General features: G+C 43.3%; 1 protein-coding gene across 1 annotated transcript in view; it reads right to left on the bottom strand.

The window, feature by feature from the left end:
* The window catches only part of LOC122815718 (aldo-keto reductase family 1 member B1-like), a 547,809-nt gene that overhangs the window by 243,165 nt on the left and 278,047 nt on the right, over positions 1-26,597 (bottom strand). The window contains exon 7 of the mRNA XM_044088466.1: positions 13,784-13,865. Coding sequence (XP_043944401.1) covers positions 13,784-13,865 — 82 coding nt within the window. The remainder of the gene's footprint in view (positions 1-13,783; positions 13,866-26,597) is intronic.

Genomic DNA, 26,597 nt, shown 5'->3' with positions numbered 1-26,597 from the left:
GTTCCATGTGAGTTGTTCCATCTCACCTTCATTCTTTACTGATGGGTTTGGAGCTGATCCAGCGGCTCAGTTACGGCCGTTTGCAAAGCTCAAGGATTACCAGTAGCTCGAGACCAAGACCCTTATCCCATGATGCACTGCTGGAATTACCTCAGATCTTGTTTGCTGCATGTACTATAGCCATATAATTGGACTATCCTCCCATGGAGAGGAAGAAGAATTGAGCAACCAGGATGAGATCAACCTCTAGGTCAACTATCAGCCAGGTAGGGGGGAGGGAGGGACGTAAGAATGAAGGCGAGATGGAACAACTCTCATGAAACGTTATGGTGAGTACATAACTTCTTAATGTGAAGTTGTTCAATCTCGCCGTTCATTCTTTACTGATGGGTAGCGTCCCTAGCACCCTCAATCTCGGGTTGCTCACGGGAGTACATTCTTCAGAACCCAAAAGAAGCCCTGTCCCTGGAGGCCTTATCAACTTTGTAATGAGTGATAAAGGTATGAGGATTAGACCAAATGGCTGCAGCACAAATGTTATCAAGAGGCAATTTGGCTTGGAATGCAGAAGATGTAGAAACTGCACTGGTTGAGTGAGCTTTAATCTTGTGCAGTAAGGACATATTAGCAGCTGAATAAACAAAGGTGATACAATTTATTTAGAAAGCGTTGTTTTAGCCACTGATCTACCTTTTCTGGCTTCAGAGAATGACACAAAGAGCTGGTCTGATTTCCTGATATCTTTTGTTCTGTCCAAATAAAATCTGAACTGCCTGTGAACGTCAAGCTTGTGCAGCATATATTCCAATTTATTGGAATGGTTAAGGAAGACTGGTAACTCAGTGACTTGGTTGATATTAGACTGAACAAACTTTGGGCAAAAAGGAAGGATTTGCCTTAAGTGATACTCTTGTCAGCATGAAAAATCAAATAAGGAGGGCTGATAGATAAAGCCTGAAGTTCTGACACTCTGCGGGCAGAAGTAACAGCTAACAGAAAAATGATTTTCCACAATAAAAATTTGAGATCACAAGATGATGTTGGTTCAAATGGGGGAAGAATTATACGAGACAGCATAAAATTTAGATTTCAAGGAGTATAAGGAGTTTTCACTGGAGGCCTCATGTGAAAGGTTCCTTTGAGAAAGGCCTTGGACAACTTGTGGGCCATTATGTTTAGCCCGTTAGCTCCAAGAAGTTAGATATAGCAGCCAACTGGACCTGAACTGTTGCGGCTGCCACTCCTTTATTAAAGATCATAGTCAAGAATTCCAATATGGACGTCAAGAGTGCTTGATCAGGATCAATGTTCTGCTTAGCAGCCCATATGGAAAATCTCTTCCACTTACTCAGATATAATCTTCTGGTGGACAGCTTATGGGAAGACAAAATAATCTGGTTTGTCTCACAGGAAAAGGTATGAAGCCTGGCTATGAGGGGAACTGGAGCAGCCAAGCTGTTAGCTTCAGTGACTGCAAGGAAGGATGGCGGTCCCCTGACGGATATGTCAGAAGGTCCGGAACTGGGTCCAGATCTAGAATGGCTTGGAGGAGGAGCAGTCAAATCCAGGGTAGTGGTCTTCGGTTCCAACACTAGGGTCGGAGCAGACAACAATTTAGCAAGACCTGGTGCCCGTAAGAGCTTCTGCACTAATCAGTCCATATCCAAATCTGAAAGGCAGACAGAAGACCTAGAGGAGTGCACCAATGGTGCCGATTGAAGGAGTGGAGATTCAGGTCTCACGGATACCAGCTCCAGAACTGTGGGCTGGCTCCGAAACACAGAGACACTCGGCTCTGAGATCTGTGGAGCTGATGTCCCAGAATCTTCCAATTTTTAGACTTTTTAGACACTTTAAAGTCCTTGGAGTCCCCTGAAGACTTGCTGGCCCCATCCCGGTCCCTCAATGCTTCAGAAAAAGGATGCTAGAACAAGCCTCTGTCAACTAGCTTCCTTTTCCTCTCCAATAAGACCCTTGAGGAAAATGCTGCAGGACTCCTGCAAATGTACATCACCTAAGCAATAGACACACTGAACGTGGCCATCAGTCACAGTCATCTTCTGGCTGCAGTCTGGGCATTTCTTAAATCCAGACTTTGGGTGCTTGCCCTTGTCGTCAGACATATCCCAAAACAGATACCTAGCTTTAACAATCAAACAACAACCAACAATGACTCAAGCATAACAGCAAAAATGCACACAAAAAGTCTAATGAGAAACACTCAGAATATACTATATAGGACCACACCTAGTCTAAAAGCAGAACAAGCCTAGTGAACAGCCAAATTTACAGATATAACTGTAAAAAAATTACACACACACTAACAATGGCCCAAAAGAAAGGGGACCAACACTAGCTAAATTATCAACTAGGCCAAACATGAGGCCAATGCAAACTACTAAACTATGTAGATAATATAGCAGAGAAGGGGAGCTTGCAAGAAGCTACACAAACTACTCAACCAACTAGAATACTTGAAAAAATGTTAGAAATAACTTGCGAAAAACGCTTATTTTGAAGACAAAAATGGCTTGAGCAAACCGGAACCTCTGATCCGTGCTGCGTCAAACTAGATCTGGGGTAATTCCAGCAGTGCGTCATGGGATAAGGGGCTTGGTCTCTAGCTTCTGGTAAACCTTGAGCTTTACAAACGGCTGTATTGGAGCCGATGGATCGGCTCTGAACCCATCAGTCAAGAATGAATGGCGAGATTGAACAACTTCACATCTCTTTTCAAGAAACAGACATGGCATCCACTCTCCAAGCCAGAGGACTTGGCACTCTGGAACAAAACTGGGGAAGTTGTTCAGAAGGAAGGCAACATGATCTACCTGAGGAGCACCCCACCAAAGAACAATGTCCAGAAACACTTCCCTGTGAAGCATCCATTCATGAGGATTTGTCCTGGACCTACTCAAAGATTCTGCCACTTGACTGTGCTCTGAAGGGATGTAAACCACCTGAAGAACTAGGTGATGGCAGACTCCAAAATCCCAAACCCTAAAAGCCAGCCTACAAAGAAGGTACGATTTATGTCCCCCTACTTGTTGCTGTACCACATGACTTGTATCGTCTGTAAAAACCTTTAGACAGCCTGGAATCTAAAGGGAGTGGAAGGCCTGGAGAGCTAAGAATAGAGCCCTAATCTCTTATGTTGGTATGGTCTGTCATCTGTTGATGGGCGTAAAGACCATGGACTTTCAATTGCTGGAAGAGGCTTCCCAACCTTGATGGGAAGCATTCATATAAAGCTTCTGAGTAAGGAGAGAAACTTGAAGACAGACCTGGACTTATAGAAATCTGGAGCTTGAGACTAAGACACAGGAAGAGAGGGACTAGATATTCCAGCGAGTGGCAGTGCTGGAGCCAAAGAGTCTTGAGATACCACTGAAATTTCCTCAAGTGGAGTTTGGCAAAAGGAACCATGATAATGGTGCTTGCCATGTATCCCAGAGCTTGGAGAAATTCCCTTGCAGGAAGGACTGGAAAAGGAAGAAGAAACTAGAAATAAGCAGTCAGTGGGACCTTGTGAGGCAAGACAACCAAACACTGGGACTCATACCATCATTAGAATGTTACTAGGCTAACGACCAGGGGGAGGGGGCTTTCTAACCTTAGCCAAGTTTTCCAGAAAGAATAATGATGTCCTGTATCGGAACAGGACATGGAAAGTCAGGCATTTATCAGCTACCTCTGTCCATTAAGGGATATGGGTACCAGGCCTGGTGCAAATTTCCTATTCCCCATCCACTGGTCTAGGTTACACTTAAAGTGGTTAATGGACAAACTCAGCTTCACATGGATGGGAATCTTGTTCCATAGGAGGGGCAGTCTCAGGGACACGTATCTCGTCTCTCCAGCACATTCTGTTTAAGTCCCTAGACCCTGTATTTCTGGTACTGTTTGACTTACAAATATGCAGGAGATTCATAACTGTAGGGTTATGTAAGCCAGGCATAGATCACCCCTCAGCAATGTATAGGAGGCTGAGTAGAAGGAAAAGGCTTTAAGGCACTTAGCATAAGGCAGGTTTATTACACCTTGCATTCTTTTTGTAAGAAACCTTTGAGGTCACTCTAGTTGCTGCATATGTCTGATCAGGTACATACCAAAGGGAGCATTGTAATCTATGATTAGTCTGTAAATAGTGAAGTACAGTGGGATAATGAACTCTTTGCATCTAGATGCAATGCCCTTACTTACAAGCTGAGCAACAAAAAAGGATTTCCTCACTACTGTGGCCACATGGTGGTCAAAGGCAAGGCAGTGGGATAATGAACTCTTTGCATCTAGATGCAATGCCCTTACTTACAAGCTGAGCAACAAAAAAGGATTTCCTCACTACTGTGGCCACATGGTGGTCAAAGGCAAGGCTACTGTCCGAGTACCCAGATCCCTGACCACTGGCTTGACTCTTAGGGGCAGGGTATATCAACATGGTAATTAGCTGGAATGGTTGTCTTCCCAATGGGTGCAATTATGCATTTCTTAGTATCGAGTTTAAGACTATGGCTTTGGCACAATTTGTTAGTCAGAGATGGACCTTCTTCAAGAATGCTCATGTTTGTGGGGAATTGATACCCCCCCCCAAGCTTGCAATCATCTTAAAACCCAGTCAGCCAAAAACCTTCAGCATTTGCTTCCATTTCAGAGAAATGGATGCCATAAAAGAGCAGGGGACTCCTCTACTGACTGGCCTCTTGGTGGAATTGGCCTCACCTATTCTGATCATGTGTCCTATAAGTGAGCCAGTTTGCTATCCGGTGGGTGATAAAAGGGTCTATACCTAAATTAGTGAGCTTTGCTATACTGCCAGAGTGGGGTATTGGATCAAAAGCCTTGGTCAGGTCAAGGTAAGCTGTGTGCACAGTCTTACCTTCATCTAATTCTTTGGGGACCCTCTTAAAAAGTCCACCAGATGTAATAGGCATGATATTCCTTTAACAAAGCCGAACTGTGATGCGTCCAGCGTTTGCAGGTTACCTATATCCCTATTTTGTCATGTCCATGGCGATTCGTTCCATGGCCTTTCATATGAGGCTGGTAAGACTTACAAGCCTGTAGTTACCTGGATCAGTAGTTGGAACTCCTTTATGCAGCAAAAGGACTGTAGCCATCTCCCATTCCTTGGGCACAAATCCTGACTGAAAGCTCCAGCTGAAAAGTGATTTAAGTAGGCCAGAGAGGTTGTGTTTCATGCTATTTATTAAAACATCCTGCAATTTTATCAGGGCCTATCAATGCAGTGTTTTGGGTCTTGGAAAATGCACTGATGACCTGTTCCCTAGTAATGGCTAGGGGGATTGTGGTATGCGGTATTTTCCTTTGGACTATCAGGAGGGGAGTGGGAGGAGAAATCCGAGCTGAACCTGTCAACCAAAAGGTTGGCAATGGCCTCTGGTTTCTCCATTTTTAATTTCTCCAAATCTTTAGGTTTTCTAATACCATGGCAGGAATGGACCCCATTTCCTAAGTCAAATTACGATTGAAGCTCATGAAATTAGTACCGTTTCACTCTTTGATGTCAGCCAAAAGTGCTCTTTGCAGCACCCGCAATGTGCCCAGTAATGACTCCTGTGCAATTCGTATGGAGTTACATGTATTTGTTGCAAATCTAAATAGGATTGTAGACTCTTTTATAAGACCTGTTGCTCCTATTACTTATTGGAACTATCTGAGTATCTTTCCTTCCACATTGTTCTTGTTTCGGCTTGCAAATCCTGATATTTTATTACTCTCTCTCTGTATGCAGGACACTAGTCACTGGGTGTGGCAATTTCAATGATCAATGCTACTTTTGCCTTCTTTTTAGACCACTATATCCAGTTTTCTTGCATCTATCTTTTGAACTATTGGTAATGGATGATCCCATGTGACGTAGACCATTTTCTATGATGCTTTGTGACTCATGTTTCCAGTGTTTTTCCGCCACTTCAGCACTATAATGTTTGCACAATCCCCAGTGCAACAGTCTCGCCACATTATTATGCCTTTCAATATACAGTCCTTCTGCCATTAGTATGTCAAAACCAGCAACAAGGTGTGCAACTGTTTCCAATAATTTTTTACAAAACGTACATTTGTCTGTTTCTCCCACATGTTTAATGGACTTAGTGGGCTACGTACACGTTGGATTACAATCTTGTGCCAATATTAACCTTTCTTCTCTTGGCTTGAATTGGCCTCTCCTTAACTATTCCTGCTTTCATTCCTGATCAACATGAGGTTCTTCCAGAAGTTTTCTCTACTTGCAACTATATTTATGCATTTTCCACATTTCTTGCCTTCTCATCTGGTCCTTCACCTCGTATTCTTTCGGTTTTTTTTGGCACATTCAGTTGCTACCTGGTTTTATTCACTTGTGGTTTGATTTCCATTCCTGCTCGACGCGGATATGCTTCTGCTAGCCTAAGCAGGGAAGTCATCTTAGATTTATTCTCATGTTTCAAAACGTTCACTACATTTGGGTCTTGCGAGGTCAGCAGACCTCTATGGAGTCCCATGATTGCAGATCTTTACATGTAATCAGTTTAATGGAGGCCCATTCCTCCTTTGGAATGGAGAATATATAATTTTGGTATGCACTGATTTTTATAAATCATTTGGTAAGCATGAATCATCTTTCTTGCTTTCCTACCTAATCTATCCAACACGTTTTGGGGCCAATCAATCACTCCAAAAGTAAGTTAGGACAGGAAGAACAAATTGTTTTATAGCTTGGATTTTGTTCCTACATGTCAGTGCTGTTTTCAGGATTAATATGTCTTCTAAAGTACTCCTTTCTAAGTTTTATTTGAATTTGTTCATGTTTTATTGTTGATCCTTCAATTCCCAAATAGTTGTACGCTCCCTCTTGCTCAAGTTCTTTTATATTACATTCATGTCCCAAACTGATGTTTTCTTGTTGCTGCAGTTTTCCTGCTTTAAAGGCTGCTTTTGCACATTTATCAAGACCAAATGATATTCTTATATCATCTGAAAAGGTTTCTGACAACTTGCAGTTGTACTTTCAGTTCCTCATCTGATGAGCTAAACAGTTTCAAATCGTTGACCAAGAGCAGATGAAAAGTCTTTACACTTAGTTGTTTTCTTGGAGCCAAATTATAGCCATGGCCCAAGCTGTTAAGTAGACAGCTTAATTGGTTAAGGGCAAGGTAGAATAGCAGTGGTGACAGTCACCCTGAAATATCCCCCTCTGAATTTTTATCCCTGGAATAATAATTTGTCCTTTATCATGGCTTAATTGCAAATTGGTCTTCCACTGTTTCATGGTCAATGTTATGCAGTTGATCAGTGTAGGGTGTATCTTGTATATTTTAAGCACTGTTATCCATGAATGTGGGATGCTATCAAATTATTTTTTTGTAGTCAATCCATGCCATAGTTAAATTCTTCCCCTTTTTACAGTTCTCCACTATGACTTTAACAACAAATAGTCCTTTGGTTCCTTACGACTTTTATTGCCATAATTGAGTTTTCTTCTAAATGACTATAGACTGTCGGCATCAATTCCAGTGTATAGTTTATACGTCATCAGAAGGCAAGTAATTGGTCTATAAGTTTAGGGTAGCTTACAGGTTCACTCTTAAGTAGGCACATTATTTTTCCTGTTGTTAGCCAGGTTGGTGCCTGTTCAGTGTACGAATATAAATATTTCTTACTCGTGGCTAAATCTTCAAAGATGTTAATATAGTGCATGACAGATCCTGATCTGTTCTAATACAATGCATTGCTTTTATCATGTCTATCTAAGTATTTTTGTTGATCTGTTCCCTCTTCTATACTTTGAGACACTTGTTTTAATTGCTTTATAGTTTTCTCTATTCAATACTTCCATGATGGTATTCAATTCCCCCCCTTTCTCTCCCTCACTACCCTATGTTCTTGTGGTAGAGATTTATCAGTTAACAAGGCTGCACAGTAATATATCCTGTTTACTTCTGTTGTATCACATGGATCTCTATGGACAGTACTAATTATTGTGTTCCATTTGTTTTATCAAACTTCTGATTTTTGGGGTTTTATTGACCTTCTGCAGTCTATTTCTTTCATCGATCTACATATGTCTGTCTCAAATAAGTCAAACAACTCTTCTCTTAGTTTGTTTTTTCTACACTGAAGGCACATTTTTTGTTTTCCATTTCCTGTGGGCATTCTATACAGTTCTATTGCATCTTCCTGTGGCACATTCTCTTCAGTTTCACTGTGTGCCATCAGCTGCTCTGTCATAGGAGAACTCACTGGACTATCACTCAAACATTAACTGTGTCAGAGTTTCCACAGTTTCCTGCTCCTTCCCTTGCCATCCAGCTTCAAGTGAATATTTATAGTGGTTTCCTGTGGAAGGCTCCAAAATACCTTCATATGGCACCTGACCAATTGTTTCCCATTCCACTCGTTTCCCCTTAATCTGGCATTCCATTGCTCTATCCTTTTGTGGTGCTTCCTGAATTAGATTTTCTACACCGAATCCTTCATTTTGGAGGTACTCCATAATCTCAGTTTCTATTTCTCCAACGCCCCCATTACTGATCTCCTTTTCCTCTGTCTTCTTATTTTCTGTTTTGTAAAGTTTTTTTTTACGTCTGGATTCCTTTGCCTGTATTTCTCTTCAAATTTCTTAGGTGTTGCTCTTTTTGTATTTGTTAGTTTTGCTTTCTCCTTTACATAGATATTACACCATATTAATTCTCTTTTTCTTTCTCGTGTCCATATTTCTTCTTGAAATATCTGGTCTTCCTGTTTCTCTTTAATTTAGGAACTCGTTCCAGCATGCTGTGATGTAACTTGTGTTAGACCTTCTACATCAAATCCTTCACTTCGCAGGCACTCCATTACTTCAACTTCTATTTTTTTTTAACTTCTACTTTACTAATCTGCTTTTCTACATTCCCTCATTGTGATATTATTTTTCTTATTGTGAAATGTTGCACGTCTGGATGTCTTTGCCTGTATTTCTCTTCAAATATCTTTGGGGCTGCCCTCTTTAAGTTGATTAATTTGGCTTTTGCATAAATATTGCACCACGTCAAATCTCTTTCTTTTCCATGTAGATATTTCTTTTTTATACTTTTCAAAAATATCTGGGTTTTGTTGTTTATATTTTCGCACTTCCTCAGATGCTTCTTTTTCCAAACAGATCAAAGTTTCTTGTCTATAAACTGTTTTTCAAAAATCAGTTTTATTAATGACCACATATTTTTATTTGAAGCTTCTGACAGTTTTTCTTGCAGAAGTATTTTTCTTTCTTCTAATTTATCTCTTAATCTTTCTGTATATCTTGTGTCTGGAAATTCTGGGCTTTTTGCATAATAACAACAATACGTAATTTCTTTCTTATCCTCAATAGTCCACTATATTGTCTTTATGGCTCTTCTTTGGACTATCAGTTTTTGTGATTTTTGTAGACTGCTACTTCCTTCTACAACAGGCGGGATACCCCCCTGGGCCTGACCCCATTGTATGACTGTTTCCATATTTTCAGGATTCTACACTGTCATTTTTTCCAGTCCTAGCATCACTGCGCCTACCAGGATTGGACACATTTTTATCCTGGGTCTTGTGTACCCAGCTATCTTTTGCTCTACTTCTGTCCACGATATATGCTATATAAATGCAGTCTATACATCAGTGTCGCCTTGGTGACATTTTGCAGAAAACAGGGTCCACCTTGTGAAGGTACTCACCAAGACTACAGGACGAATTCAATTTCAGCACTACAACTCTCCTTGGCTTGCTGACTTTTCATCTCTCCTTTTGGACCCCTCCGGTTCAGTGTGGGTGATGCCAATTACGATAAGCTCTGTGCATTGTGGTGTACTTCCCTTGAGATTATAGACATAGCTGTAGAAAAGCATTGTGATTGCCCCTTACCTGAAAAGCTACTTTTTCTTCAAATTTAGGCTTTTAAGTATTAACACACTCGCCTTCCCGTTTAGATTGGGCAGGGGGCTTTTAATATGTATGGCTTTGTTACTCCTACGCTCGGACAAAAATCTTTTGTTGTATATAACCAATTTATACTGCGATTCTACCGGGGGGGGGGCTTGCCTTTTCAGTTTGTTTTATTCTTAACATGAGTGGGCACAGCTCACTCTATATGGCTATCAATATGACTGTACAGAGATTTTTGTCAATAGCTCAGCATATGCTATGGTGTTTGCTGGGGTTGGGAATGCCTGGAATTTAGCCATGGTGCTGCTTAGTAGAGAGAGGTTAGCCTTAGAATAGTTCATACAGGTTTTTGGTTTTGTTGGATCCCTGGATTTAATTTTTATTTTAAGTAGCATGGGCCTTATGGTCAGATCTGATGGCCGAAGACATTACATTGGGCAAGGAACATTGGCACCCCATGTTTTTATGAATACAGGATCAAAGATGTTTGTACCCTAGTAGGTGACTGGACCAACTGTTCCAGGACGTTGGAATTAAAGTTTAGGAATCACTGGGCTTGTGCATTAGAAGTAGTGTAGGATTCCCAATCTACAGAGGGGTAGTTGAGATCCCTCATGAATATCATATTGGATTGAGCAGCGAGGTACTCCAGTACATTGAGATAGGAAGTTAGGGTTTCCTGGACATGGAGGGGAACTTATAGGTTGCAAGGATATAGTATGAGGCCCTGTTTATGGTGAATTGCACTTTTATGAGTTCCAGGGGGGGGTCATACACTAATTAGTCTGGATGCAAGGTTGTTTATAATACAGACTCCTACCCCTTTAGTTCCCTCCTGTCCAGCAGCTGGTCTAAAGTCTGAAAGGTATTACAACCTTGCATTGTTGTGGTACTCCCTGCAACTTTGGGTGGAAAATATCTGTACCAATATCCAAAAGCCTAGAAGAGAAGTGCAGACCATCCCTGGCAAAGCAGTGTGATCTGTCAACCATGTCCTCCAAAGCTGTCACATATTGTACCCCTCCCCCCCCAGACTGACATCAGAAGCTAAGCTAATTGTTAAAATCAATCATTTTCTGTTGGTAATGTGGCATCATACTTGAAGGTAGAATGTTGCTCAGTGCTCATACCTGCCAGAGACATAAAATCAGCAAGTTTGATCACATCTTGCTTCATATAGTCAAGGGAGGTACGTCTCAGGTCATTAACATCCACACGGACTATGAAACAGTCATACTGGTACTGGTGGTTCAATGACCTGAGTGCTTTTGTGACTTGATGGATCCTAGCCCCGGCAAGGCAGCTAACCATGACTCCACTTACTCAGGTCTGGTGAGGGGAACATCAGTGTTCCTTACTATAGAATCATCAATGACTAGGAAATTTGGCTATGCGCTGGTTTGCCTCAAGGGCTCAGCAGTAGAGACGCTGGATGCAGTGTTACTATGTGTAGGTGTGGGTGTTTTAACAGAGTGTTTATGTGATGGCTGAGGACCCTTCCCTTGACTGCACTGTGCAGGAGGTCTTAGTGTTTCAGGATTTTCTAAATCCTGCTACCCATAAACACTTGGCCCTGACAGGGGGTCAACACAGAATGAGGGTGAACCCCAAACTGCTCAGAGGCAGCATAGTGAAGTGTAGATGTTGAAGGAGTTGAGAGGGGGCTTGAATTAGGAGGTTGACATAGTAAGGGAATATTTGAATTCCCTAAAGTCTGCAGAAGGCTACCACAGGGGCCAGGCATTTGGTAAACACTCTTGGAGCTATAGAACTACCAAAAGGCAAAACACAGAAATGATAATTAGAGGGTGAAACACAGAGAAACATAAAACTTCCTGAAGAGAGGTTGAATAGGAATATGGAGGAAAGAATCTTTCAAATCCAGAGATACCAGAAAAGCTTGGGGAAGCAAGAGAGCGAAAATTGCCTAAAGAGACAACATCCTGAAGAAAGGAACTTTGATATAGGATAGGTCTGGAATGGGCCTCCATGACCCCTTCTTCCTGGGAGCCAGAAACATTCTGGAATAAAAACATGTTCCCTGCTGAGATAAGCGAACAACTTGTATGCTTCCATATTCCATCAGATCATACAGTACCACAGCAAAATGGGGAAGCTGGCAAGGAGGCTGAGGTAAGGCCACAAAATAGAGGGAGGGACATCCAAGCCATAATATAACAGTGCTGAATAATGGAGACAACCCAAGTGTTTGTGGTTATCTGTTGCCAAACAGGAAAAGAAAAGGTTAGCCTGAGAAAAAAATAATTCAACCAAGGGGGAAGGACAGACTGGATGTCGAAGACAGATTTGTCAGGAAAAGAACGCTTTTGCCTCTAGAACTGAGTGGGATTGTCTGGAAGAATCTTTTTAGTAACCCACTTGCTCCTAGCAGGCTGCATAGCCTGTCTACGGACAAAGGAAGATTTTGATGGATAGCTCCTCTTGGACTTGGGTACAGAGGAAACAAAAATCTGATTCAAGTCTTGCATAACCTTATCCTTATCCTATAGGGTTTTAAATAATTCAGGAGCAGCAGTGCCAAAACAATTCTGGTTGTCTAAGGGAGAATCTAATATACATGTTCATAATTCTATGCAAATTTGAAGAAATACACATCATTTTCTAAATTATTCTTCGATTACTCAAGACTCTGTCCTGTCACAAATCCAGTGATAATACTGCCTTTCCTAAATCACCTTTATGAAAGCTAAGTTTGGTGAACCACAGTTTGATAACGAGAAAACAGACTGACTGACTCACAGTATACTAATAAGATACTTTAATGATGATTTGGTGATGCAAATCTTTTTTTTTCTCTACCACGCATGTAAGCATTATCATACAGACAGAAAGAGAGAGAGATATGGAAAAACATTTTTCTCTGTTTGCCTAACATCCATTGTTTTCAATAAGATGTGAAATGTCAGAAGGCAGAAGCCTACTAAGTCAGGACATAAAAATTTAGATACCATCATCCAAACAAAAGGAAAAAATGTTGGGTGGAGGTGTTTCAAGAGGAAAACCTATAAGGTAACAGGAAATAGCGACGGCCTTTCAACTGCTTATATTTCACCACCACCAAAACTGCCTCGCTTCTGCACTGGAAATGACTATATTACAGAAATCTAACTGTTGTGTCACAGACATCTTGGCAGGATTCTGCTGGTCCCTGAAATCCAGCAAATAAAATTGGTCCCTGAAATCCAGCAAATAAAATTTCAAGTGAGGATAGAATGATTAGAGAACATTTTAACCACTTAATGATGCAGGGGAAAAATACCAATTATACCATTTGTCATGTCTCACGGCAAATTTAAAGGAAATTCACTGATTTGTTTCTTTCCGGTGTTGTAACATTACAGGAGACACACTTTCAGATTAGTTTCTCTGCCACTGCAGACAAACCAAAGACAGTATTTCTTTAACTAGTACACTACAGTATCTAATACTCAGCCTTCAGTTTTGTCCTAACAAACAGAAGTGGTTTTAGAGGCATTCAACGCAAATAGAATCTCATAAAGGCCCTTTAACCTAATTTTAGGGTGTAGGTAATACAAACCAAACTGAAATGTGCACAGATGGCTTAAAGGAGATAGAAAGTACTGTGTTATGACAGGCATTATACATGTCAACACTAGCGAAGGTAACAAAATGCTATTTGCAAATAATGATAAAAGACAGTTATAGAAAGTAATGTGCTCCGGCAGAACGGCACAGCTCGACATTTCTGAAAATAAGTAAGCAATGCATCCAAACAAAAGGTACACAACATTACAGCCATGGAAGTATGTATTAAAAGAGATAATGCCCTTCCACAAAACACATACCTATATATGTATGCATGCATCAACACTGTCAAAAAATATATAAAAACTCTTTCTAAAAGTACCTGGGCAGGAGTTTTTTTGTGCTTTTCTGCAATGGCTTTAACTTTGGGATTTTCCAGAACTGAAGGCTCATCTGGTTTTGCCCTGTAAGAAAACAAGATTAAATGTGCCATTTCACAACATGTACAACTGTGAAGTACAGGAACATTTTCTACCCTTCTCACTTGGATCTTATTTTCTACTTCAAAATGCAAACAAATATACTGTAGAATTTAATGAGTCAGCATTTGATTTCAATCACATTTTTCCCCATTTGAAAAGTTGAGCTCTTCTTCAATACTGTTGATAAAAACACTATAAATGCACTAGGTATACTGGTTTGCATGTACTGATTATTTCCCTTTACTAATGCTTTGACTTTTTTACAGCATTCCTGTACTCCGCAACCTCAAAATGCAATCAATATGTTAAAGTAGAGCCCATGAAGACATGGGTGTAATGTTGCAAGCCACAAACACACAAAAAACCTCTCTTCTAGAGTTTCCATACGTTTAAAAACATGTTTTTTAAACCGCTGAACTGTTAAAATATCATTTATATCACTGGTCAGTGTATTTCCTAATGCAGCTGCTTTCAGTGGATTAATTTTATGGAAAGTCAAACTTTATATGGTAGAAGACCATATGATCGACTTTCTGAAAGTTCAGCGTTTTCTATAGTGGGAGTCATGGATCCCTTTTCCCCACTATAGTGCAACCTTGGAGTGTATATATATATATATATATATATATATATATATATATATTATATATATATATATATATATATATATATATATATATATATATATATATATGTGTATATATATATATATATATATATATATATATATATATATATAAAATTTTCAGTGATATGGTGGTGTGTGGGGGGTGGCTTGCCCCCCTGGGGAAAATTTTTTTTTTTTCTTTTTAACTTTTTGACATTTTTGACACTACAGAATGTCGATCTTATGGTCTCAACCATATGCACTTTGACGTTCAGTAAAGTCACTGTCATAATACGGACCCATTTCCCTGTGATACTTGCTACATGGCTACAAGGCCATATTGTCATCCAGAATTCAGTCATTGTACAGATCCCTCAATTTGTGTCAGAGAAGAAAACAGGAAGCTGAAAGAAAAGACCAGTTTAAACAGCAATTCTGAAACCTCTTTTGTAGAGAAAACATGAGCTAGTCCTCAGGAACACAGGATCCTTTTGAAATGACCACATGCAGTTGCCTAAAATTAAGGACATGAAGCCTGACCTCCTGCTCAGATACGGCTTTTAAAGGATTCTTAGCATGACACTGTTTCACTATTGATAACAGAATAACTCCTTTGCTGATACCACATTTATTAGTGTAATCAATAACATTTTCAAACTGTTTGCAGAAAACATTTTACATACATACAAATATTTCAAGAACGGGCATTAATGCCCTTTTAGCTTGCCAATATACCAAAACAAGAAGTTATGTACTCACCATAACGTTCAATGTACGTAGTCCATCTCGCCTCACATTCTTACTCGTGGGTTCGGAGCCGAACCTCGGCTCGGCCATACTCTAGCTCGAAGTCTTTCAATTGGCTGGGCTAAGAGGTATCCCATACTGCACTGCTCCCTTGCCCCAGATCTTGTTTGCTGCAAGCTCAATCACACAATCACTCCCCTTCATCCACATGACACAAAGAAGGAAAAAACATTCCAATAATGAAAGGAGTACTGAAACCAGAACTAACCTTTAGTTCCTCCAGGATGGGGGATGGGGGGGGGGGTTAGTAAGAATGTGAGGCGAGATGGACTACATACATAGTACAGTTTTGTACCTACCATACATGTAGATATTAGAGTGTTCACACTGCTGCAGTCATCACACTTGGGTTATCTGCCGTCAGGCGGTCCCGCAGTCGGCCCGAGTTCCAAAGTCTTGGTCCGGCATCGGTTGCGGTCGCGTGTTCCCTGACATCAGTGCGACAGGGGTATAAAGGAGGCAGCCGATGCAATTTTCTTCAGTTTTTCTTGCCCCAGATGTCAGGTGCCCCCAAATAGGAAGGCAATACATAATCCTAAATAAACATACACAAGTAGAAAACAATAGCTACAGCTATAAGCAAATACACCATATAGAAATACATCATATAGATTGTATAGAAAGGGAGGTGTAGATAATACCCAGCTAAGAAGAGGGGATGGTGAGAGGGTAACCTGGACTGCAGTAGTGTGAACACTCGAACATCTACATTTATGGTAGGTACAAAACTGTACTATGTTCATCGTGTTACACTGCTGCAGTCATCACACTTGGGTTGAATCCCAAAGCTAAGGCTGGGCGGCTGGTACTAAACAGGGTTTGGAGTAGCTAGGAGGCCCGGCAGAACTGCAGTGGCAAAGCCAGCTCTGGTTTTTGAGTACAGAGGTAAGTGGTAGTGCTTGGTGAAGGTGTGCACTGAACTCCAAGTTGCAGCCTCCAGAATATCCTTGGTTGGTATCCCTCTGAGGAAGGCTGCTGATGTGGCTGTAGCCCTGGTGGAATGGGGTCTAATGTTACCAGGTACAGGTTTCCCATGGTGTGTGTAGCAGAAGCAGATACAATGTCCTATCCATTTTGAAATGGTCTGTTTTGAAATAGCCTTTCCTTGTGATCCTGCAGCATAGGATACAAACAGTTGGTCAGATTTTCTGAAAGCCTTTGTTTTATCCAAGTAGAAATGTAACTGCCTGTGAATGTCCAAAGAGTGTAGGAACCTTTCCCCTTTATTCTGGGGTTTTTGATAAAAGGTGGGTAAATGAATGCTTTGGTTTAGAGCCACACTGGATACCACCTTTGGCATAAAGGTAGGGTTAGTTCATAAAGAGACTCTTGTCTTGATGAAAAATGATGAAAGGTTCCACTGCCATTAGGGCCTGTAGCTCGGAGACTCTGCATGCTGAAGTTATTGCTAACAGCAGGGCAGTTTTCCATGATAAAAATTGCAATTTGGCTGAAAAAGCTGGTTCGAAGGGTGGTAGAGTAAGTTTTTCCAAAACAAAATTGAGGTCCCAAGTTAGTGTTGGTTCTCTCCGGGGCGGTCTTATGTTCTTAGCCCCTCTGAGGTACTGTCTTAGTAATGGATGTGAAAATATAGGAGGATCCGTGTTGTAATGAGCTGAAATAGCTGAAGCGTGGATCTTAATAGATGAAAAAGGAAAGGCCTTTGTCCAACAGCTCAGTTAGATATTGTAATATCTGAGGAATATTTGGGACAAGAGGATTTAGGCCTTTAGCCTGGTTCCAGGCGCAGAATCTCTTCCATTTGTCTGAGTATGTTTTCCTGGTGCTGGGTCTCCTGGCCTCCAAAATGACATCCATAACAGCTTTAGAAAGGAGTGTTGACTGGTTGTTTAAGTAATCTGCCATGCAGCCAGATTTAAGGTCTTGAGCTGGCTGTGTAGAATCTGATTGTTTTGCCGAGTTAGCAGGCGAGTAAATTTGAGGTAAAATCCATGGTGGGCCTTGAGCCATGTTTCTTAATATTGGATACCAGTGTTGGCGTGGCCAGTCTGGAGCAATGAGTATCCTTTGTGGCCTCTTTTGTCTGGCTTTCAGGAGCACCTTTGCCGGAAGAGGCAGTGGAGGGAAGACGTACACTTTTAATGTTTTCCAACTGAATGATAGGGCGTCCACTTTCCAAGCTAGTGAGTGGTATGTCCATGTGCAAAATTTCCGCAGTTGGTAGTTTTGGGGGGGAGGCAAAAACATCTATGTCTGGGCTCCCCCATTTCTGAGTTATCATTGTGAATACCTGTGGATTTAGTTTCCACTCGTGAGGGTCCATGATACTTCTGCTTAGATCGTCTGCCAATGTATTTTTCTTTCCTAGCAGGAATTGTGCTTGTAGTTGAACTTAGTAGGTCAGTGCTGTATTCCACAAGGTCATTGCTTGCCTGCATAGGGGGTAGGAATGTGTGCCCCCTTATTTGTTTATGTACCACATCACTGTGGTGTTGTCCGTCTTTATTAGTTGTTGTCCTGGTAGTAGGAGGTCCTTGAAGGCTGTTAGGGCATTTTGTACAGCTAGCATCTCTTTTTGATTGATGTGGAGATGCATTTGATCTGCAGTCCATTTGCCCTGAATACATTGTATTGCCATGTGTGCTCCCCAGGCGTAATCCGATGCATCTGTTATTGTCTGCCTGGCTGTGGGTAGGGTGAAAGGATGACCCTTGTTTGAGGTGACATGCCTGAGCCCACCATAGAAACTCCTGTTGAAGGCAGGGAATGAGAGGTATTATTGTCTCCAAGCTGTGGCTGTGCTGAGTCCATACGCTTTTTAGGTACCATTGTGATTTCCTCATATGCAGTTTGGCATATGGAATTAGTAGTATGCAAGATTTCATGAACCCCAAGGCCTGCACAATTTTTCTTGTAGGGAGCTGGGTTTTTGTTGCCATTAGTGTGAAATATTGAGTCAGTTGTCCTTGCTTGTCTGGCGTGAGATAAGCCATCTGGGCCGTTGTATTTAAGCTGGCACGAAGGAATATCTCTTGTGAGGGCACTAGTTTTGACTTTTTTTCGTTTACTGTGTACCCTACGCAACTTAGCAGGTTTTTTACAAACGCCAGATGTTTTAAAAGAATGTCCGTGCTTTCTGCTTGAATAAGCAGTCGTCCAGGTATGGATATATTTGAATTCCTCTTTGTCTGCAGTACGCAATTACTGGTGCCAGGCATTTTGTGAAGACCCTGGGCGCAGTAGATAAGCCAAAGGGCAGTGCAGAGAATTGGTAATGAGTTGAAAATAAATCTGAGGTATCTTCTGCAATTTTGTCTGATAGGGACATGCAGGTATGCCTCCTTGAGGTCCAACATTACTAGCCAAGCCTTCTTGCCCAGCATGGGAAGAAGCTGCTGTAGTGTCAACATTTTGAATTTGGGAACTTCCAGGTAAGTGTTTAGAATCGAAAGGACCAGAATGGGTCTCCAGGCTTTGTCCTTTCGGGGGACCAGAAAGAGTCGAGTAAAATCCTTGTCCTTGCTCCTGCATAGGAACCTCCTGAATGGCTCATGTCCATGAGTGCTGCAATTTGTCTTTGAGCCTCTGACCATTGATTTGGTGGCAGATTTGGCATTCTTTTTATCCTTGGTAAAGTGTGAAAGTGGAACCTGTATCCTTGAGATACAATATTTAGAACCCATTTGTCTTTTGTGATGATGTGCCAATTGTCTGCAAAAAGTGCTAGTTTTATCCCAAGGGAGCTGCCAATAGGGATTTGCTTGGCAGTCTGAGGGGTAAGTCATTGAGATTGTTTTCTGAAAGTTTAAGGTCGGTCTTCTCCTCCCTTCTGGGTTGTGGCACCCCATTGCTGAGGCTTGTATGAGCCTTGTGGCTGACCTCTGCCCCTTGGGCGTCTGTATTTGCCCCTCTGAGGTCTATCTGAAGTTAGAAAGGACCAATTTTTGGTTGGCCAATTTCTGCTAAAACGAGGGGGTTGTACCTGTAAAAAATCCTTGACCGTTTGCATAGATTTTGCCTTATCCTCCATCTTCTTTAAAACCTCTTCTGCTTTCACACCAAATAAAACATCCTGCTGTAAAGGTGCATCCAATAACTTTGCTTTAACATGATCAGGTAAACTTTGTTCTTTTAACCAAGCATGCCTACGAATGACAGACTCTGTTACTCTACAAGAAGCTTCCAATTAATCAAATCCACATTGCAAAGTATGTTTACCCACTTGTTCTGCTGCATGCAATAAATCCTGCATTTCCTTGTAGTCAGGCTGCTCTGAATGTGTGAGCATTTTTTGTTTTAATTGAGACATCAAATACTGCTGATATTTCAGCATGTGGAACTGGCAATTTAAAGCCCTCATGGCTAGAGTAGCTGAAGTGTATACTTTCTTTCCCCATCTGTCTAGTGCTCTAGAATCCCTTTCAGAGGGTACAGGATTTTTAGCAAGAGAGGCCTTAACACCTTTGGGACCCTGGGAAATGGTTTCTGGGTCAGCAACAAGGCTTTTGTATAGGAATTTGTGAGAGTCAGGGACTCTGTAGTATGTCAGGTTTGGCTGGGGCTGGAGGTAATGAATCTGGATTAAGACTAGATTTGGAATAAACATCATCCACAATGTCTAGCACTGGTGGAATAGCAAGGGGTCTGTGCTGAGGCAGTAAAAGGAACTCTCGGAGCCTTTTCTTAGATTCTGAGTAATCCTGGCCTTCCCAGTGGAAATGTTCCCTCATGGTATGGAAGGTTTCCCCAAAAGAGTAGTCCTCTGGGGGAGATGCTGAAGGGATAGACTCTTCAGCATCAGTCTTCATATGGTGGAAAGGAGTATTCCTCCTCCTCTGGAGAATCTGAGGAAATGGAAACCTGGTCAGATGAAGCGTAGTCTTCCTCCTGTCTAGGCCTTTTATCAGGAGGGGGATGGGAAACCCTGATCAGGGTAATTAAATCTTCGGCCATTTTAAGCATCTGTTTCTTAGGCATAGGGCCTTGTACTGGAGAATGCTGTACTGGCTTCCTTACTTTTAAAGGAGTTTTCAACTTTGCATAGGATTTAATAGTACGTGTAGTCGGTCTGAAGACACCTTCAGCAACTGAAGGCCTTGCAACTACATCGGATTCCCCTTCAGCAGTGGAGTTGGTAGGCCCTAAAGGTAAAGGCTCCGGAGGCCCAGCAATCTCCGCTTGGGAGTCGGAGGCAGCCTGTGGTTTTAAATCAGTGGTCGTCAGGGGCTGCGTAGGCGCCTCACTGAAAACCGGAGAACCGGTGACTGGCCTAGCAGAGGCCTCTGTGTCTGGTTTGGGTCTCTGCTGCCTTTCCTTATCTTTGCGCGTTTTATGCATCCCGGTCATAGTTTGCTCCGATGGCATGGTGTAATTAAATTTTCTACCAAAGTAATGTCGGGCGAAATCAAACCGACGTTTAATAGTACGTTTGTTAAACCTAACAAAACCGACAACCAGTGACGTCGTGGTCTGGGCCTAGGCATGGAATACAGTAAGAATGAAAATCCTTATGAGGTATTTGCTTCCCACAAGAAATGCAATTATTAACTTTTTCTGACATCGGTCTGATGCAAGAAAAGTTTCCCCAACGGGGTACTTAGCTTTACTGAAGACTTCAGTCTGAAATTCGAATTGAAAATCTCAGGAGTAGGCCGACCAGCACTTGTGAACTGCTTCGGGCACCGCGCGGCAAGAAAGACTGAAGAAAATGGCGTCGGCTGCCTCTTTTATACCCCTATCGCACTGACGTCAGGGAAGAAGCGACCGCAAAAGACGCCGGACCAAGACTTTGGAACTCGGGCCGACTGCGGGACCGCCTGATGGCAGATAACCAAAGTGTGATGACTGCAGCAGTGTAACACGATGAACATCGAACGTTATGGCGAGTACATAACTTCTTGATGTTATGTAATCTAATCTCGCCTATATTCTTACCCGTGGGACAGCGTCCCCAGCACCTGAACCCTGGGAGGCTCAGTGGAAAATACTCCTGAGCACTGTGGAGCCAAAGGAAGATCTGCCTCTGGATACCAAATCCAATTTGTAGTGAGTAATAAAGGTGTGAGGAGATGCCCATGTAGCTGCAGCACAAATATCATCCATAGACATCCGGACCTGAAATGCTGTAGAGGTAGACATAGATCGGGTAGAATGAGCCTTCACTCTAAATGGTAAATCCTTACCACCGGAGGCATAAATGAAGGAAATACAACCAGAGATCCATCTAGACAAAGTTACTTTGGAAACAGGAGACCCAATTTTGTTTTCTGAATATGAGACAAACAGCTGGGCTGATTTTCTAAGATCCTTCATTCTATGTAAATAAAAGCGCAACTGCCTGTGAACATCCAACTGGTGAAATTTGAATTCTGCCCTATTGGAGAACTCTGGAAAAAATACGGGCAGTTCACTGGCTTGGTTGAGATTACTAACCAAAGCCACTTTTGGCATAAAGGAAGGGTTTGGTCTGAAGGAAACCCTGTCCCTGTGAAAAATCAAGTAAGGCGGTCTTATTGACAAGGCTTGGAGCTCTGAGACACGTCTGGCTGAAGTGATGGCTACCAAGAAGATAGTAAGTCAAATATTTCATGTCACAAGTAGCTGCAGGCTCAAAGGGGAAGTGGTGAGGCATTGTAGCACAAAATTTAGATTTCCAGGCATAACCGGTTCAAAGACTGGAGGGTGAAGCGGCACAGTGCCCTTCAAAAATGCCTTACAAAAAGTCTGTGCGCCATTAAACTGGGTTCATTGGCAAAGTGAAAAGTGGAAATAGCCGCTAAATGGACCTTTATGGTAGCAGCTGCTGAACCTCGATTGAAAAGCATGGACAGAAATTCCAGAACTGAAGAGATCGGGGCTGTGTAAGGATCAATTTGCCTTTCATGAACCCACATGGAGAATATTTTCCATTTACTGGAATAAATCTTCCTGGTCGAAGGCTTATGGGAAGAAGACAGAATATGAACCACTTCCGGAGAAAAACGATGAAACATGATCAGTGATGGAAGTTGAGTAGCCAGGCTGTCAACCGGAGGGTTTGAAGAGAGGGATGGAACTGCCATGACATACGAGTCAGTAGGTCTGGTTGTGGGTCCAGAATCCAGGGTGCATCCATAAGACAGGGATGGAGAAAGGGGAACCAAATTTGATGAGGCCACTGTGGAGCAATCAGAATCATTTTGCTTCCCAAGGATTGCGCTTTCTGAATAACCTTTGTCAGCAGAGGAACAGGAGGGAAGGCATACAGTAGACCGGGGGGGGGGGGGCAATCGTGGACCAGAGCATCCCTGGGTGACTCCCCCTGAGGGGGAATAAGGGTGAAGTAGCTGCTGCACTTGGTATTGAGGGGACTGGCACATAGGTTGCAGCAAGGCTGACCCCATCTGCAGAAAATCTGCTCCACAGCTTGACTGTTCAGGGACCACTCGTGAGGCATAAGAATAGCTTTGCTCAACCTGTCGGCAATCACGTTGGACTTCTCCAGAATGTGTTGCTACAAGAAAACATTGGGAAGACACTGCCCACTGCCACACTCGCATGGCCTCTCTGCAAAGGGGGATAAGATCTGGTTCCACCTTGTTTGTTCAGATACCATACCACCGACATATTGTCTGAGTGGATCGCAATTGTCCCGAGAGGAAGACCGCTCTGAAGTGCTTGCAACAGTAGCACTGCTTTCATCTCAAAGATATTGATATGCAGATGTATCTTGAGTTCTTGCCACATGCCTTGGACTGTCCTGCTGAGATGAAGCCCCCCCACCCCATCTGGGAGACATCCGTGGTCACTGTGGCAACAGGAGGGAATGGAACGAAGGGTTTCCCTGCACTGAGGTTGCTGGTGTGAAGCCACCAGCATAGATCCGGCTTGCACTTGTCTGTGATCATTATGAGATGAGAAAGCGGCATATTCTGTAGAGACCACTGGGCAAAGAGCATCCACTGAAGGAGCCTCATGTGTAGCCTCGCAAGAGGGACCAGCATAATTGTTGAGGCCATCGTCCCTAACAATTTCAGAACCATTTTTGCCTTCACTTTCTTTAAAGGGAGCAACGCGTTTACCTGTTGTTGCAAACCTTGAATCCTTTCTTGAGGTAAAAACACCCTCATGTGCACGGTGTCTAACTCGGCGCCTATAAAGATGACAAACTGTGAGGGCGACAAGGCAGACTTTTCCCAGTTTAGAGTGACACCCAATTGTTGACACAGATTAATCGTGGCGTCTCTGGTCTGTAGTAGCAGATGCCTGGTGGTGGCAGAGAGGAGCCAGTCGTCCAGGTACGGAAACACTTGGAATCCCTGACGTCTCAAGTGAGCTGTCACCACTGCCACACACCTGGTGAACACCCTGGGGGCTGTGGCGAGACCAAAGGGCAGGGCTTGAAATTGAAAATGACTGGCTCCCAGCCGGAAGCGTAGGTGACTTCTGGATGCCCTGTCCATTTTTATATGGTAGTAAGCATCCTTGAGGTTGATGGAGTACATCCACACTTTTTCCCAACAATGGGAGAATAGATTGCAATGTGACCATTCGGAACCTGGACTTCTTCACGTGGAGGTTTAAGCGGCTGAGATCCAAGATGGGTCTCAGGTCCCCTGTTCTTTTTGGCACCAAAAAGAATCTGGAGTAAGTCCCTAATCCGAGCTGGTCTGAGGGGGACATGCTGGATGGCTCCTTTTTCTAGCAGCTTTTGAATTTCTGAAGCTGCGGAATCCCTTTGATCGAGTGCAACATCTGAGATTCTTTTGATTGGCGGGGTGAGAAGAGAATGGAATGGGATATCCTCTGGAAATCATTTTTAATACCCACTGGTCCTGAGTGATGTGCTGCAAGGCTTCTGGGTATAGTGAGATGCGACCCCCAATTGGCTCCGGAGAAGCGCAGTCGGGCCTCCCATCAGGAGCGCTGGCAGGAAGGACCACGAAAGGAGTCACGGTCTCCCTGGTTAAGCGGGCCTCCTCTGCCTCTAGGGCGATATCTACCTGAGTTGCCACCCCCTTCCCCTGGAGGGTGATTCACTTTGTGCATCAGGGAAAAATGTCTGCGATTTCTTGAACCACATTTTCCCACCCTTCTGGCTCTTGGGACAAGGTCTAGAAGGCATGGAAAAACAAACTCCCACGGCAGACAGTTTTACCCTCTTGCTCGCACCTAGTGAGAGTGTCTTTCACCTTGGTTCCGAACAAGGAGGAACCATCAAAAGGGGCATTGGTAAATGTAGATTTAAAGGCCTCCGTGAAATTACAAAGGCACATCCAGGAATGTCTCCAGAGTGACTCCGGAACTCGCTGCCCTACTCGCTCCTTCGGCTGCATAGGAGATCAGCCTCATGGAGGAGTTAGCTATAGAATTTAAGGTAGACATCTGAACACTGACTTTCTGAGCCACTGCGTCAGATATGTTACCTTGCAGAGCATCTCCAAGCTCTTTCAGGAGATCTCTTTGGAGCCTTGTAAAATGTGATAAGTAATTCAGCGACCGCAGAGTAAAGGCCGCTGAAGAAAACATACGCTTCCCATACCGGTCCATGGTCCTAGACTCCTTGTTAGGGGGATGAACGGTAGATGAAGTCTCAGCCAGCTCCTTCTTGGTGGCAGCTGCCACCACCATGGCATCTACTGGGACGCCTTTCGTAAGAAAGTCTTTGTCAGCAGGGGCGGACAGAAATTTGTTGGGTCTCCTGGGGACTGGTTCCACAGTGTCAGGGGTTTCCCACACCCTACGACAAACCAGATCCAGGAGTTTGTCGAAGGGTGGAGAGACCCAAGAGGGGGAAGGCTGAGCTCCAAAGGCCTTCAGGAACACCGACTCCTCTTAAGAGGGGGGTTTTGAGGGCCAGGTGCCTCTCCATTTCAAGATCTCTAGGATATCAGAAAAGGAGATATCCTCAAAGGACGACTTGGGGGACCCCTCTGATTCCTTGAAGTCATGTCTGACGTGAGACTCTTCCTGGGAGTCTAAGTGCTTCCTCTTGCACGTTCTTTTTCTGGGGGGCTCCTCAGGCACAAACTCTGGTGAGCCCTCAGAAAATGGGGGACCACTCATGGATGTCTCCTGAGGCCTTGGGTCTCTGCTGTCCAAAGATAGAGGGCGATCAGAGACTGTTACTGGGGCTGAAGGGGGAAAGTGTGTCAGAACTGTATGATGCAGCTGAGGATCTGGCCAGCACACTCCGCATGACCTCGAAAGCTGGTCTCCCCCGGCTCCGAGGATCGACTAACCATGGAATCTCTTGGAGCAGAGGGGACAAGGTCCGAAGCAAGAGTCTGGCTCACTCTAGCAAAAGCACCGAGTGGGAAGGCTGGGAGCTGAAGAGCATCCCTAGGCCTCCTCTTCGGGTCCAACCGAGGAACCATGAGTCCTGGAGACGACGGGGTCGGAGCAGAGATCGGAGCCAAGCTGGGAAGGGCCATCAGAACAGACCTAGAAGCATCATATGGCGCTGACCACTCTGGCTCCGAAGGCTGGGATTTGCTCAGAGGATCTATCGACGATGGATGGGTGACTGGCTCCGGAGCAGACTGGACTGGAGCCGAAAGCAATTTAGCCAGCACCGGTGATTGGAGCAGACTCTGCACCACTCTATCCACATCAGAGTGTGTTCTGGAGGACCTAGAGGACAAGGTGGGAGATCTAGACCTCTCAGAAGGAGACCTGCGAGGAGGAGAGACTGGTCTAAAAACTGGAGACCGGCTCCGAGCTAGCATCTCCATCACTGGCTCCGAAAAACTGGGAGCTGATGTAGGTCCTGTAGCTTCAGAAACTTCCTTCGGCACCGAAGACAGTGGAGCAGAGGATGCCACAGTAGATTTGGTAACTTTCTCTGGAGGCTCCGACAGTACAGACGGAGCCGGAGAATGTTTCTTTGCTTTAGATGTTTTGGTGGGAGAGGACTTAGCACTAGAAGACCTCTCCAAATCTTCCTCAAAGGAGGGTTTCAGCAGACCCTTCAGTATCAGCTTGTTCTTCCATTCTTGAAGAACACAAGGGCTGAACACATGACAAAAAGCACAAGGTTCCTGAAGGTGTATAGCCCCCAAACAATAAACACATACCGAATGCCCAACGTTAATAGACATCTTGTACCCACATTCACTACACTTCTTGAAGCCCGAAGGCTTATGTTCTTTAGTATCTTTAGACATAGTAGGCAGGATACTAAATACGACACCACAGATTAACCAGCAAAAAGCGCGGAAACAATAACTAAAACTACAGACAACACACTAGGACTTCTAATTCAAACTGTCCTGAAGGACAAACAACACTAAGAAGGACTAGGTCCTCTAACTTAAACGGTCCTAGCCGGGAAAAAAGCAAAAAGGGGAAAAAAAAGGATA

The sequence above is a fragment of the Protopterus annectens genome, chromosome 11.part0 (genome assembly GCF_019279795.1).
Source record: "Protopterus annectens isolate FY-2018-M chromosome 11.part0, PAN1.0, whole genome shotgun sequence".
In the NCBI taxonomy this organism is placed as follows: Eukaryota; Metazoa; Chordata; order Ceratodontiformes; family Protopteridae; genus Protopterus; species Protopterus annectens.
This window is presented reverse-complemented; position numbering and strand designations above follow the sequence as displayed.